The 15,552-nt window shown below is 43.3% G+C and overlaps 1 protein-coding gene across 5 annotated transcripts in view; it reads right to left on the bottom strand.

Moving 5' to 3' along the window:
• Window positions 1-15,552, bottom strand: part of ARHGEF4 (Rho guanine nucleotide exchange factor 4) — a 157,002-nt gene that overhangs the window by 9,382 nt on the left and 132,068 nt on the right. For all 5 annotated transcript variants that reach the window (XM_081911527.1, XM_081911528.1, XM_081911525.1 and 2 more), the window contains 3 exons: window positions 3,101-3,280; window positions 2,296-2,490; window positions 1,243-1,422 (listed from right to left, as the gene is read on the bottom strand). In XM_081911527.1, the coding sequence (XP_081767653.1) occupies window positions 1,243-1,422; window positions 2,296-2,490; window positions 3,101-3,280 (555 nt within the window). The remainder of the gene's footprint in view (window positions 1-1,242; window positions 1,423-2,295; window positions 2,491-3,100; window positions 3,281-15,552) is intronic.

A 15,552-nucleotide genomic window follows, 5' to 3' on the forward strand; every position in this document is an offset into this window, starting at 1 on the left:
TCATACAAGAGAAACAGAAAAAACCTGTAGTTTGAAAGAGCAGGTGGGGCTCGCTGACTTGGGAAGGTAGCCAATTTAGGAGAAGAAAAGCTCTGATCCTAAACCTCCATTGCCTTGTGGGATATCTTCAGGAGAAGAAAAGGCTAAGGCTTAAGCCCTACACAAATCCAGAAAGGAATCCCCAAGACAGTTGAGTGATGCCTTGTACCCCCTCCTTCTGGCAACTCCTGCAGCCCAGCTGGGGCCAAATGGATTGCTCTGCTTTGCTTTGGACAACATTAGCGAGGCCGAGAAGGGGGTCTGTGTCGCCTGGGTAGCCCAGGACCTCCATACATACTGACAAGGCTTGTGCCCCGGGGAGGTCACTTTGGTGCTGCAAACACTGCAGTTTGACTTCACCCTGGAGGCACACTCCATTGTCTCTCAAGACAAATGGATGCGAACAAATAGTTTGAAAGTCAGCCTACTGAGAGACAGTAGAGAGAAGTCCATGATTTGCTGTGAATTGCTGGTGGTCGACAGGCATGCTCTTTTGTATATGCGCATGCAATAAGGTCAAAGAGACACTTATTGGAAAGTGTCTCTTTCTTTATTCTTCATTCACCTAGTTTTTCAGTGATTTCATCCATTAGGGCCACATCCCAGATTTGATTCAGTCACATTTCATATAAGTCAACATTTATACTATTACATTTCTGATCTATAAAAATATAGCTTTTTACTTGAAAAAACAATGATAGAAAGGATCCCTGCTTCAAAGATCACAAACAGAACAGGTGAAGGAAGGAAGAACACGGGGAACAAGATGTTATTTTAAAAGCACAAAAAAAGAGGAGGGAGGGAGGCAATAACTAAATGGAAGTGAAATATCCAGAGGCTGGCTATAGGCAGAAGAGGCACATGAAACAGAACAAGAGTAGCCCTGTAGTGAGATTAAATTGTGGGAAAAGGGATCAGTTTAAAAAGAGAGAGATAAGAGATAAAGTCAAAAGTAGATCTGCCAGGGACAACTAAGCACTGATCCGGCTTGTCCAACTAAGATAGTAACAACTATTGTTCTAAGGGTGGCGCAGCCATTTTATAAACAAAACATGTCCAGGTAAACTCTAATCCTAGACCCACTTACCTCCCTCAACTCCCTCCCTTTCCCAAGCCTAATGTTCAAATGTAAACACCATCTCTGTAGTCACAATAACAGGAATAATGTCAATACTTTCCCACATAATTCAGCTGTCAACTTACATATTCTAAGAAGCAGCAGCCCACCTCACTGAGGTGTGGGTAATCTTTGTTGAATTTCTTCTCCAGTGCTTTAACAAATTTTTTCTGGCACTTGTAGATGTCTTCAATATTCCCAAAGATTGTCTTCAGCTGCTCCTCTGTGAACATGTCTGCTCTTTTACGGCATTGTTTTATATAGCCCTGTAAACAAGTACTGTTTTATGATTCAGGTTTCTTGGGAAACAAAACCAAAGAGAACTGCAGCCCAACTCATCCTTGGCAATACGTTTAACAGCTTGATGGAGCAATCTGATCGTGCTAAAGCACCTCAGAGATTATGGACCTGCTATGAAAATGATGATTACTGCAGAAACAAAAATACTTCTGATGTCTGCATGCAATATTCAGGCAACCAGTGCAAAGGATAATGCCTCTACTTTGAGATGCAGCACTAGAGGCAGACATCGCAGAATTCTCCAGTGAAGTAAAGCTAAGCTGCTTCTGGGGTGACATGCAGAAGAAACACTCTACAATTTTAAGGAACTCAGAAAGATGTACAAAAATGTTCCATTTGCATTTTATGATTTTCCTAGAAGCTGCTAAAACTTAATGTCTTGTGACATCCAAGTCAAAAGGCAAATGTGTGCATTTTAGTGACACTTCACTTTCTCCTCTCTGACCAAAGGTTATGCTGGACAATATGTTCTAATGTTGTAAGTGGAAAAATATGATTCAATAGTAGAATAAAAGACTACAGTTGATAGGAATTCTATATGGAGCTTTTGAAGGAACTTGCTGCTCAAGTCTGACCAAAACCATTTCCACTGACGTAGATCACCTTCCCAAGGCTGGTGCTATCCAAATGTTGGACTCAACTCTCTTCACCACATCCAATGTCTAGGGATGGAGGGCGTTGTCATCCAACAACATCTGGAGGACACCACATTTAGAGCAACTATGTCGTGTTTAACTTGATAAAATCAAGGTTTCCAAGGAACTCCTATAGAGTTCCATATTTCAAACATATTTCTAAAATTCAGCTTCTGAACTTCTTTTATCTGTGTGACTTGTTACCTCACATATGTCCTTCAGGTGCTTGATGTAATCTCTTTCCGTGCTTAGGATTTCATTGATAACATTGGTTCTCATTTGGTCCTTAGTTGTTTGCCCCACTCCATAACGATGGGCAGCATTTCTTGAGTCTTCCTCCCTGCCATCTTCTAACTTCAAAGGATAGTCTTCCATCGGTTCATCCTGGTTCACTCGGAGCTGTTTCAAAACAGGAATATTCCCATCATATAGAAGCAAAGGCAGGACAACAACTTATTGCTTAGGACAAAATATGGGAGAAGAACATTCTGGAAGGCGGAGCTTACTGCAAGTGTTCCAACCAGTTTGTGACTCCTAGACTTGGAATATGAATCTGGCCTTAAATTCTGTTCCATCTCCCAAGGCTACTTACAGAACAACTATTTAAGATACAGATTCAATAATAATAAAACATAAAAATATAATTCCCACAAAAAATCCACAACCAAGCACCCAAAAGCCAATTCAGCAGCAAAAAGTGGGTTTTCCTGGAGAAAGCAGTGGGACAAAAGAAAAACCACTTGAACCTGTGCCTAGAAAGTATAGGACAAGCAGAGGAAAACATGGGACAAATGGAAGGGTGGAGGAGCCCAAATTTAAGGTAGCAAAAATCTCCCATCTGTCCACATACCCAGTGGCTGCTACTGATCACTAAATCATATTAAAAATGTGTCAACTGCTAGAAGTTACTGAAGCTACAGGAAAAGTGCTTCTCTTCTCAAAATGCCCCCTTTCTTCAAAGAGTTTGCTGTTAATGAATGTATTTTTTAAAGCAGTAAATAGTTCTTACCCGTACAAAGCTGGCTGGGAACCAGCCCTCGCTGTCCATTATTCTGCCCCACCACCATTCTTTGTTAGTTGCATCCATTACTTCAATGACATCACCAGCCTTGAAGCCCAGCTCTTGGTCATCCATGGTGACATGATCCCAGAGTGCTTCGGCGTAGACCACACCACCATCACTGATGAGCTGGAACAGAGAAAGTAAGTATTTTCACAAACTGATCTTTGCTCAGCTCTTGTCATCCAAGAGGAAAATGATGCTGGTTCAGTGCAGTTGAAAGTCCAAGACTCTGGGGTAGCTCAGTTGGTAAAGCATGAAGCTCTTAATCTCAGAGTTGTGGGTTCAAACACAATTTTGAGAAAAGAGTCCTGCATTGAAGGGTTGGACTAAATGACCCTCAAGGCGCCTTCCAACTCTATGGCTATAATTCTATGACTGTGATATTCTGAGATTTGAGCTGGGAATCTGGGTATGTAGTGTATAGCTACAGTCACAGACTATGCTGTTAGTGCCCTAGGCTCTGCATAAATAGCTGAAGCAGATGGCCTAGAATCAATCCAGGTGTTTTAGCATATAATTCATAAGATGGAGGGGTTATGCTCATAAGTGTGTGCACATGTATGCACGCACACACACACACAGTACATCAAACACAACTACAGTACGTTAACCTGGCAGCCTCGTTTATTTCTACTATTGAGCTTGTGCTACAGAAGGACTTGGTGTGCCGCAGCTGTATATAAAAATCTGGGCGATCTATTATTATTTTAAGATTGCATTCCTTCTCTCCTGCATCAGGAGTCATCTGGAGAGAGTTTGCATACATCATCAATAGGCAAGAAATACATTTTGGATTTCAAAGTTATTCTGTGTGACAAGGTGCCCATCAGTAAGGCCCAAGCCCTCCTTTCGTGTTCCATTTATCTTTACAAATAACTATTTAGCTTAATCTGTCTGGTTGATTTTTCTTCCCTAAATTTACTTATTAACTAATATAACAGAAGTAGAAGACAGAAGTGCCTGGTGTGCTCTGGTTCATGGAGTCACGAAGAGTCGGACACAATTAAAGGACTAAACAACAACAACAACAACTAATATAACACCACAGATTTAACCATTCTCTCTCTCTCTCTCTCTCTCTCTCTCTCCATATTCCCATCCGTTGAACTCAAAGGCTACCAGTAGTTGCAGTTAAATGCCTCTTTTCCATGAAAGAGCTTTTTCTCTTGTTGCAAAGCAAATCCTATCAGGGCCGGCCTGCCCAAGAGGTGAGATGAGACAGTGGCCTCAAGGTGGCAGGCTCTGGACAGCTGCAAGGGGTGGCAGATCTGCCTCCTGCACTTGTGGGCCACCTCATTCTGGCATGCACCCGCTGCTGCATGCCTGTCTGCCATGTGCCCACCACCAGGTGGCAGCAGGATGGCAGTGGGTACGTGGCTGCTGGCAGGCAGAGGAGGAGGAGGAGGCAGGGGTGGCCTTTTCTGTTTTACCCCACCCAAAAGCTTCCTGGGCTGGCCCTAAATCCTATGCATGTTTACTCAGAAATAAGTGCTACTGTGTCCTAAGACTGCAGTTTTAAGCATACCTCTCTGGGAATTAGGAACAGCAATGGGTTTACTTCTGAGTAAACTAAACACACATAGGAGTTAAGGCTATTAATTTTGTTCCATAATACAATATTACAGTACGGTTAAATATTATGGCAAAGAGCACCACAGAAAGTCATGACCAGCATGATGAGGAGCATTCATCTACATAAGCAGGCAGGTAATTTCATTCTACATGGGAGTCATGTTAACTTTTAAATGTGGATAAGCTTTTTGCCAAGCATGAGGTTGGGGTTCGCAATTATCTAGTGAAGCTGATGGTGTCATTTGCTCTCCTTCATTCTCATGCTTCACTTAGCAAGGGTAATAGGAATGTGCTGCAGAAAGACTGCTTTGCGTTGCAATCATATTGCTATGCAGTGAGCTAATTATATCTTTGCGAACCGAACTTGAGCTTCATCAAACACAGATGAAGCTAAGAAAACACACACAAACACGTATTTTAAAGCAGAGGCAACAGATGGAGATAAACTATATATAAGGTTACACTCATTTCACTGCCTCTTATGAATACTTCATAAAACGTACTTTACAAACTGTGAGCCACTCGGAGGACTTTTGTTGAATGGGGAATATATAAAGGTATAAAATAAAGCAAAGTGATTCAGCGTGATGGAGGGACACCTGGCATGCTAGCAGTACATGTGAAAAGGATCCAGGGGTCTTGGTGGACCACAAGCTTAACATGAGCCAACAGTGTGATGCAGCAGCAAAAAAAGGCTAATGCTATTCTAGGCTGCATCAACAGAAGTATAGTGTCCAGATCAAGGGAAGTAATAGTACCATTCTATTCCGCCTTGGCCAGACCAAACCTGTTCTGGGAACCATAATTTAAGATGAACTTTCCAAGCAATTTATTGTGCAAGAAAAGTGCAGTTGCTACCCATTTGTTACAGAGAATCCAAATATGTTTCCCCCAGATGTTTCTGTTGCAAGAAGAATCCAGAGCACATTACAACTTCCTGCACGCAAGCCACAATTTGCTCTTGCTGGAATTGTGAGTATCATAGAGGCAGAGGTCATGAGAATGTCATGGTACCAGTCATCAGCAGTGAACAATGGCATACTCATGCCCACAATGCAGGCACTATTCAAAAGTCTTCTTACTATTTGTTTAAAAGAAGAATAACTGCTATGCTGTTATGGTCTAATAGATGCACTCATCTAGTCTACAACTCCAAAGCCACGTTGTGCATCAGTGATCTATGGTCCCATCTTGGATACTTCCTTCTTTGAGGTCTTAGAATGGTAGGCCCCTCCTTGTCTTCATACAGTCCCCTAACCTAGAACAGCTGCTCACCAGCAACAGGACACCTAAGAGCCACACAAACACCAAACTCTACAACAAACCCAGAAACCAACTCTATCCCCATATTTAGTAACATCAGCTACAACATCAAGCTTCATTTACTTGCTAATCTTCCAATATGACATATACTATCATCTGCCTGAAATGCCTCTTGGCATTCTACATAAGCCAGTTTATATGTAAAATAACACATTTGGACACACCATGGTGTAGGTGAGGCAGAGAGCTGGTGACTGACTCACTCAGTCAGCTTCATGACCAAGTAGGAATTTGAACCCAGGTCTCCCTTACTTAATTTGAACCCAGGTCTCCCTTACTTAAGTCAAGCTCTCTAGCTACTGTATCATCTTGGTTCTCATTAGCACATCAAACAGAAGGGTTCTAGTTTAGCCTTTTCATTGATGTCTAGTTTCCATGTGCAGATTTTACTCTTATTTCCAGTGAGGGGAGCATATGGAGGAGCATTGAGATTTATTTAGGAAAAAGTATATGCTGCTTGATTAACAGACCCTCTAAGCAATTTACAAAGCTGTGCAAACCCCAATCTGCAGCCTGAAGTGCTATGGCCAAGCCACAGATTTACTGTTTTAATGGTAGCTAGGTCTAAATATTATTTATCATTCCTAGTGCCCAAAGCTGGAAGATACTAAAAAGGTCCTTGCCCCAATCTCACCACAGTTTGCTGTGGTATAAAATTAAGAAAGCTTCTTTACACCAGGCTTTTGGCTTGCTAGAAACATGCTTACTGCCCAAATGCAAGACCTATAGCTGAAGCTAGATATATTGACTGCACCACAGGTGCTGCTAGAGCTCATTAGCATTTCTACACATCAGCAGCTGTTGTTAAGTATCTGCAGCAGAGCCCTGCTGCAATCTGTTTGCTTCTCCTTAAAAAATACAGATGAAACCCTACAGAGTCTTCTGGTCTTGTGTTTATTGTTTGATGTCAGAAAGTGTATACCATACAAAAAAAGATACTGTATAGTGGAATTTGTTGCACTAGAGCCTCTGAGTCGAGAGCAGAACAAATATTGCCAAGAGGGAGGCAAAACAGCCGCAGCCAATCCAGGTTAAAGTAATTACCACTGAGAGGAAGCAATTTATTCCTATGCATAGTAATACACATTGCCAAACTATACATCTCTGTGCACATCCTCATCATAACCATTCAGCTCTTATTTGTCTAAAGTGGTTCACCTCTGCATAATTGCCTCATAAGTTGGCATGCAGCAGCGGAAGCACTAGGCAACAGATATATGTACATTTGGCGGGTGCAGATCTTTCATCTGCAGTTTATAAATTGTGGATTAAGGCTATTTTAGGAAATAGTCATCGTGCTAATCTTTTAGCTCTTTGGTTGTGTTAAAATACTTCTGTAATAACCCAGCACCTATAATGCTGAACATATTTTATCACAAGATCGGGGGGGGGGGGGAAACCCACATTTCTACCAGGGGCATAAATTGCTATGTATACAGCAGTTGTTCAGCAAGGATATACTGTTTGTGAGCCCATGTACAGCTAAGGCATAGGGTCCTATAGCAATAAACTGCTCAGAAATTTGGGTGGGTTTAACAAAGGCCACAGCTTTGGTTAGAGAGCCCTCCATTCGGCATGGCATAGGGCAAAGGTGTTATCATCAAATAGTACATCTGCTAGCTGATGTCTCCAACCTAGCCCAATTACTTGGCCTTCCAATGGGAAGTTGGTCCAATGTTTTGGGCTGTTGAGAGCCCCCTCAGACAACTTGGGGGCACTGGGGCCCTACAGCCCCCTGAGCTTTGGCTACAGCTGATAAGCAGCACCCCAAGACACTTTCGAATCCCCCTCCCGCAAGAAGCAGGGTGCCCATCCCCTGCTTAACCTGGCTATGGACCCTGCCCAATGCCTCCCCAAACAGAGCAAAGTTGTAACAAAAGAAGCCATATAATGGGGAAGGCAAAACCCTCACAGGTCATTGTTAACCAGAGACTGACCCGTATGCACAGCCATATTTTGCACAAGTCATCCCAAGAACTCCTCCCAAAAATTATAAATAATCAATTACAAAAGAGGGTGGGATGGGTGGGGATGCTGGCAATGAGGCTGAGGATATTCCTGAGCATACCTTTGTTTATTTCCTGTGGTCGGACCAGACAAAGTAGAGTCTTCACTCTGGTCCAAACCAGGCCCCCAGCCACAGCCCCTCATTGGCTTCTAGGGGCAATGCCACCCAGGTTCCAGCTGGGAGCAGCAAGGCAAGATAGATCCCAGGCACACTGCAGTGGAAGCCATCTCCCTCTTCCCTGGGGCATGCTGAGGTCCCCAGTAATTCAGGGGACCTGGGACATACCAGAATGCTTCCTCACAAATGGATTTGCAGGTCAGTCAACCACAACTAGGGTTGCCATATGCTAAAGAGGGCGGAGCTCCTGCACCTCTAACAGTTCTGTAAAATAGAGTTTCAGCAGAAATTCCCTCCTCCACCCAGCAATTAAAGTTGCAGGATCCCTGTCCTCCTTTGCATCTGCCTACATTATCCACACCATCTATAAATTTGGGGAGGGCGTGTGTGGCCCAAAAGCAAAAGTGGCCATTGCCCCCAAAGCTACCATTGCACCTTGCAAAATAAATGTATTTCAAATGAGTGCATGCTCTTCAGAGCACGCCTGAATGCTCAAATAGTTGAACTTCTACCTTTTTTTCTGATGGAGCAAGACTTCCTCTGATAGATTTTGAACTCCAGTTATGGTAGATTTTCAGTAGGGATTCACTTACCACACCTAAGAGTTGCCGAGCCAAGACATAGGCTGGAGTGTGCCAACAGCTATGACAGCTGGGTCAGTGTAACATTGCAAAAGCGGGTGGCATGCCAAGCACAGCTGCAAGGTTATAGCACCTTTCTGGACAGACTTGACAGCTCAAATGTTGACGTTAAAGAGTTGGCTGGAAAGCTAAACTCAACAAGGAACACCTAATCAATGTCAAATGGGAGGAAATACCAAGTTGACCTTTTGCACTGATGTAACCTTGATACAGATACAGGACTGTCCAGCACATTCATATAACTGTCAAGAAGGGGAAGAAAGATAATCATGTTTGAAGATGACACGTAACAGGAATACATTGCTAGTGACTTGGTTTTAGCAACAAGAGCTGACTGAGCTACTTGAATTCCTGCACCAGAGTAATATTCCTTCAGTGGTACTGCATCAGTGCTTGGAACACCTGGAATAATTTATAACTTTTTCAAAGGCAGAGAAGAGGCAGCGTTTCTTCCTCAGAAATTTGGGCCCCTGATCTTTTATGGAAATATTTGCCCAGTGGTGACATATGTCCATATGTAAGCTTCTGTGGGGGGAGGTAGTGTGGGTCTCAAGCAGGCCCACCAGCCTACCAACTTATTTTAAAGGGGAGCCCCAGCCAACCTAGTTATCATTATTACTTGGCATTTCAATATTTAAAGTTTTGCTTGTGGTATTTTCCTCAGTATTTAACTCTTTGTGTGTGTTGGGGTAATAAAATTGCAGTATATGGCGCAGGACTCTCCTGTCAGTGGAAATCCTGCATAGCACAGACAATTCTTAAGCCTGAGTCTCCTTATTCCATTCTGAAGCCTTTCCATCACTATTCTGAACAGAAGTATCCTGTACACCAGGGAATGTTAATCTGTGGCCCTCTAGATGTTGTTAGACAGCAGATCCCCTTCACTCTGACCATTGGTCATGCTGGCTGGGGCTAATAAGAGCTAGCTTCCAACAATAAGTGGAGGACCAGAAGTTAGCCACCCTGTTTTACATTCTGTGCCCCACTGGGGTCCCAGACAGTAACGGCATGTCAGATGGTGTTCCTGAAGGTCACTCTGCAACTGTGGAACTTTCTTTTCCTGGATACATGCTGGATGTGAACCAACCCCCCCCCCCAATTCTTTTTTTTTAGCACCAACTTTTGGCAGGCAGGTTGAAGTTGAGCTTTCTACCACAAATGCTTTGCTTTCATCTGATTATCAGTAGATACTTTTTGCAACTGTTGAAAATTAATTAAAATTTGCCTCCAAATTAAAGTAACAGATTAATATTTTATAAGCAGTGATTATGAAAATTAAAATAATATCCCTGACAGTGAAACAATGTTCCCTGGGCACAAGGGAGCTCCCACATATGCCTCAGAGGGTCGCTGGAAAGGAAGGTTTTAACAATTATCTCACAAACAATACATTACATGCTTTGCATTGTTTCTTAGACTGCTACCTTACTTTATTTAATATGTATTGAGATATCGTAATTGTAATAAAAATGCTTTAATTGATTTGCAATGCTACAAAATAAACATTCTTGCTTCTAAAACAATATAAAAGACTTTGATTGATAAATTCTTAAACCCTAAGACACAGAGAACTTAAACTGATCTAAAGCTTTAAATCAGCTTAAACAGTTTGAGCCCATCTAAAAGCCATAAAGTGCCCTAAGCAGCTTCATGCAACCTTTAGCCCTAAAGTGGCTCCAGTAGCTTAACAGTTCCTGTTTCCCCTAACCCTGCTGGCCAATTCCTTTTTCTCTATTCAGCATTTGGGATTTGAGCTTTGATGGAGATCTCTGTGAGTTACTGACAGAACCCAACAGTTGGTGGTCTGACTTCACCCCAAATCCTGTTTGCTGTTTCTCTAGGGCTGCAATGAAGAATGAACAGAAGGCCAAGCTCAATGCACTGGGCCTAGGACCATCAGCTGCTGGGAATTTGTGCTCTCTCCCTCCAGCACAAACTCCAGACATAATGCCAGATGTTTCCAATGTACTGTAGCTGCAAAAGGCTCTAGCTATTCTGGGAATAGAATTAGTAGAGAGTAACAACAATTTCTTCATTTCCTTTTTGAAATGTAAAATTGCAATGTATGAGTGCTAGAAGAATGGGTGCATTCACATACAGCCATACCGTAGAGAAGATGGACAACTTATCGTGAGTATGGACTAGGCCAGAGAAAGCCAACATGGTACTCTCTAGATGTTGTTGGACTCCAGTTTTCATCAATCCCACCTAATGGCCATTTTTTCACAAGACCACCAACCCATTAGCATCTATGACCTAGATTGCCTTTTACCAGCTTAAACTAGAACATCACCTAGGACCCCACCTGGACAGAACTGGCCTTGCTTCATTTAGTCATGCCCTGGTAACCTCCTGTTCAAAGTACTACAATGTTTTATATGTGAGTCTGCCTGTGAAGGTGGGCTGGAAATGTCAGTTAACAGAGCATATGGCAGAGAAACTGTTAAACGGGACTGGGTGATATGAACACAACATGCCATTGCTTTGCCATCTTCATAGAATCCTAGAATTGTAGAGCTGAGAGGAATCCCTAGCTCATTTCTAGGCCCAATCATGGTGCTAATTTTGACCTTTAGCACCTTTCATAGCTTGGGACCAGAGCACTCAAAAGTCCACGTGTCTCCAAACATCCCTACCCAGTCCATGAAATCTTATTTCAGGATCCTGCACTGAATGGCCCCACCAAGTAAGGTACAACAGGAGGCTTGTGGGGAAAGGTGTGTTTTTGTTTTTTCATTTTTTGTTATGGCTCCCTGCTATGGAATGTAGTGTCCTAAGAGAGACTTTCCTGGCATCTAACTTTGTGTACCCTTGGCACACAACCTTTTTATTTTTTCAGACCTTGAAAAATGTAATGGCACAATTTCCGTCCTGTGTAACATTCTAAAAAAAAAAGAAAAGAAAAGAAAAGAAAGAATAATAGTAAGAGTATTATTCTACATATTACAAAAACCTCATACCAGGTAGCATCATTTCAAGAGAGAATGGGAGACAATGAGCATCTCCATGCTATTTGAGTTGATCTTTAATTCAACCAAGGTTGTGAAGATCCAGGCTTACTTGTGCTATTTTTTACAAGACAGCATATGTGCAGAAAATGTTGAGCATTTGGGAATGTTGGAAACATCTCAAGACTTCAGGGGTCAGAGAAGGAGGCCAAGAGAGTTTAAAAGATAACAGCAATTAATTCCATTGTGTGTAGTTTATTCAAGGCTTAACATGCTCATGAGCACATCACAAATATGTATGCTTCTCATTGTGTATGTTATCTCAGACATGTCATGAATGCTTTTGCTCAAAATAACAGCAAATTCAAAGAATAGCTGATAGCATCATTTATTCATTTGAAAACAAGCTTCCCATGCATTCAGAATGCTGCCTTGGGATGGGAAATAAATCAGAAAGGCAGCAGATAATGATCAGAGACCCCCTTTTATAGAACATCGCCTGGGAGCATGGGGTAAAATAAGTAAATAGCTGCCTTAGCATTCTTTCACACATGCCAGGAGTAGACCGGGGATGGTCTAAATAAAAGGTTCCTGGGGCCAACTTAATCATGGGTGAAGTGGGGTATACAGCCATTCTCTCTCTCTGAGCATCAGCTATCTAGATAGTTGCAGTAACTCATCCTAACTTTCATTTGTCCTTTGAACTTAGCACAGAAGTTCTAGTTAGTGCACAGAACCTTACATGCATATTTATTGCACATATGCAATAAATAAGATGTGTGCACAAAGAAACAATCAATTAATGGAGGGGGGCAGCAGCTGCAAACTTTATCAATCTTCTGCATGTTCATTGTACCCATTTTGTTACTCTAGGTGTTTGTTTTTCTTAAAAAAAAATTCTAGGTACAGGTGTGGGGCATTATCATTGACAATGCACAGAGATGTTTAAGACCTTCCCTCCCTTCCATCTCAGTAAAAAAAAAAATCCCAGCATGGTCAGACTCCCACCTGACTCAGACCCTGGGAGAAACCTCATCCAAGAAGCTGATTTAGGATCCCACAGCCATCCCCAGTACAACTGAGGACCTGGTCATGGACCTGATCCCAAGGTAGCCTGAAGTACCCCGTATCAAGGATGTTTTGGCTGGGTCCTTTTATACACTCTATGGCTACAGCCAAGCCCTGCGTCAGTGCCCAGTTCTCACTCTTTGCTCCCAAGGGTCTTGAGAGTAAATGCAGAAGCTAAATAAGTGGCAAACAGCAAGCTGGCATAAGGGTACCTGTGTAAATGCCAACAGACACAATTTCCATGGTTCTACCCCAGGAAGAGTCTACTCAGGAGAAGGGAGAAGGTTGCAAACAATGACCCAGCAGATGTTCAGGGAAAGAAGGCTGGCAGCGAGGATATAAAATCAAGCCTCCTCTGGATTCTTGCTGGCTTAATCGCTCTTCTGTTCCTACTCTTCAGCACATGGGAGCCTGTGTACACATTACTGCCTTAAAACACAGCAGGGTCAGGTTTCTCTTTTGCATTTTCAACTTGCATTGTCCCATTGTTGTAGACATCAGTACAGCTTGGTGTTTTCCCAAATTCTCAATTTCTGTCCACACCAGCAGGTGTAGACGGGGCATTGCTGTGTTCATTTGGCATACATTTTCAATTCAGTTTGAAGCTGGGGGGGCATCAAAATGCAGTATTTCTCAGGAAACCACAGGATAGGTGTGGATTGTGTATATACAGAGCTTCACAAATCAGCAGTGGGAAAACACTGGATGCAGAGGTAATGGGACTGAGCATTTAGAAGGAACTCGTGGTATTGGTGTTAACTGCTAATCATGTTGGTAACATATGTGTAGTTAGGCCCTTAATAAGAACCTTACTGCATCAGAGCAAAGGTCCATCTCATCCAACTTCCTGTTTATAACAGTGGCTAAGAAAATTCTTCTGTAAAGTCCCAACTCCAGACATGAGTGAAATAGCCTCTCTCTCCCTGTCCCTTGAATCTTGTATTTAGTTGTATTTAGTTGTATGCTGCTCAAAACCAATCCATTTTACAGTCCGGAGCAAAAACATAAGGTTTTCCCCACCTGAAGCCATTCCATCTGCATTAGATGAATCTTTTTAACTCTGGTGAAGGGCTCCTATATCGGTATCTACAGACACTCTCCAATGGGTTGACTTCCATTGTCTGCCAAGATGAAGGCTACCAGATGTCCCCATTTCCCAGGGACAGTCCCTGGATTTTCAAATCAGTCCCCATACAAAATCCATCTATTTAGTAGGAAGTTGAAAAGTGTCCCTGGATTCATTGAAAAAAATCTGGTAACCTTAAGATCGATGCCAACACATAAGAAGGGCACAATGTCCTGAGGGCAGCAGAGTACTTTAAGGGAGGGTACCTCTAACAGATGGGAAAGGCTGGTGGGTTGCAGGGGCGGAAGAAGGGGGGTGCTGTGGGGGGCGGTCTGCCCTAGGTGCCATCACTTGGGGGTGACAAAATGGTGGGCAGCACTTACTGTGGGGCCTGCAGTGTGCCCAAGCCACACGTCTCTCCTGGGAGTGACAGAGTGCCTTGGGCACCCGCAGGCTCCACGCTGCCCCAAATGGTCTGCCCCCCACCTCCCCCTCAGCTGTAAGGTGGCTAAGCAGGCAGATTCCTCAGAGGCCCGTGGAGCATCCTGCCCTGGCTGGCCCCACCCCTGCAGGCGGCTGGCCCTGCCCCCGGGTGCAGGGCATGTGCGCTGCCCCAGGCGCCTGATCGGCTTGCTCTGCAGCTAGTGGGTCAAGTAGCAAAAATCAGGGGTGAAGCCAGTACTGCCAGCCTTCCACCCACTACCTGAAGGGCTCTCCCTCCCCCTTATGATAGGTCTGGCCCTGATACTTGCTCTGACAATTTAGTTACCATGGTTAATAGTCACTGATAGATGATGAATTTGTTTAATCCCTCCTTAAAGCCACAATGTGTTTTGAGGCTGTCTGAGGGAACAGGCCTGTATTCTGAAAGAAAAGATGATGAGAGACTCCCCTGCTGTTTCTTCCCCTGAGGTGAGTATTAAATGTAATTAGAAGTAATGCTAGGATTGCAGACAAAACTAACTTCCTTCTTCCTCCCAGCGTTTTGGGGGTTTTTTCACCAGGGCCACATCCTACACAAGCTACAGGACCAGTAGACTTGAAAGTGCTTTTTGTTCTTCTTTTATCTACAATGATTAGGGAGGGGTGTTTCCACGCTGAGCTCTGAGAGCACTTTGAATGACTCACAGTCTCTAAGTAGTGACCAATTAGTTCTTTTTGAAGAGATATAAAGGTTTTAAGGCAAAGAAGCCTTCTTGCATGGGCAGATACAAGCACTGTAAGCAGCTGAAGAAGGCAAGCAAAGGTTAACTTAAAAAGTTTGGCCATTCACCAGAATGATGGATTTGACAACTTTCCCCAAACATTGGATGAGGCCAGAGTGCATTCAGGTTTAACAATGAGGTACAGGGGAGTCTTCATGAGCCCCTGGATAGCAACACGATTAGTCAAAATACTAAGACACTCAGGGCACTGGGTGAACCAACATAGGAACCAATGGTCCACTAAGCTCAGTCCATACTGAAGGGCATTGGCTCTTCAGGGTTTCAGGCAGGGGTCTCTTCCAGCCACACCTGGAGAGATCAGCTATGAAGAATGAGAGTTATGTCAGGAAATCCCATGTTCAAATCTCACCCCAACCATTAACTCACTAGATCACCTTAAGCACGCCACAATCTCTCAGCCTCAGCTTTCCATCTGCAGTATGGGAATGG

Source organism: Podarcis melisellensis, assembly GCF_964234715.1.
Source record: "Podarcis melisellensis genome assembly, chromosome: 5".
Lineage (NCBI taxonomy): Eukaryota > Metazoa > Chordata > Lepidosauria > Squamata > Lacertidae > Podarcis > Podarcis melisellensis.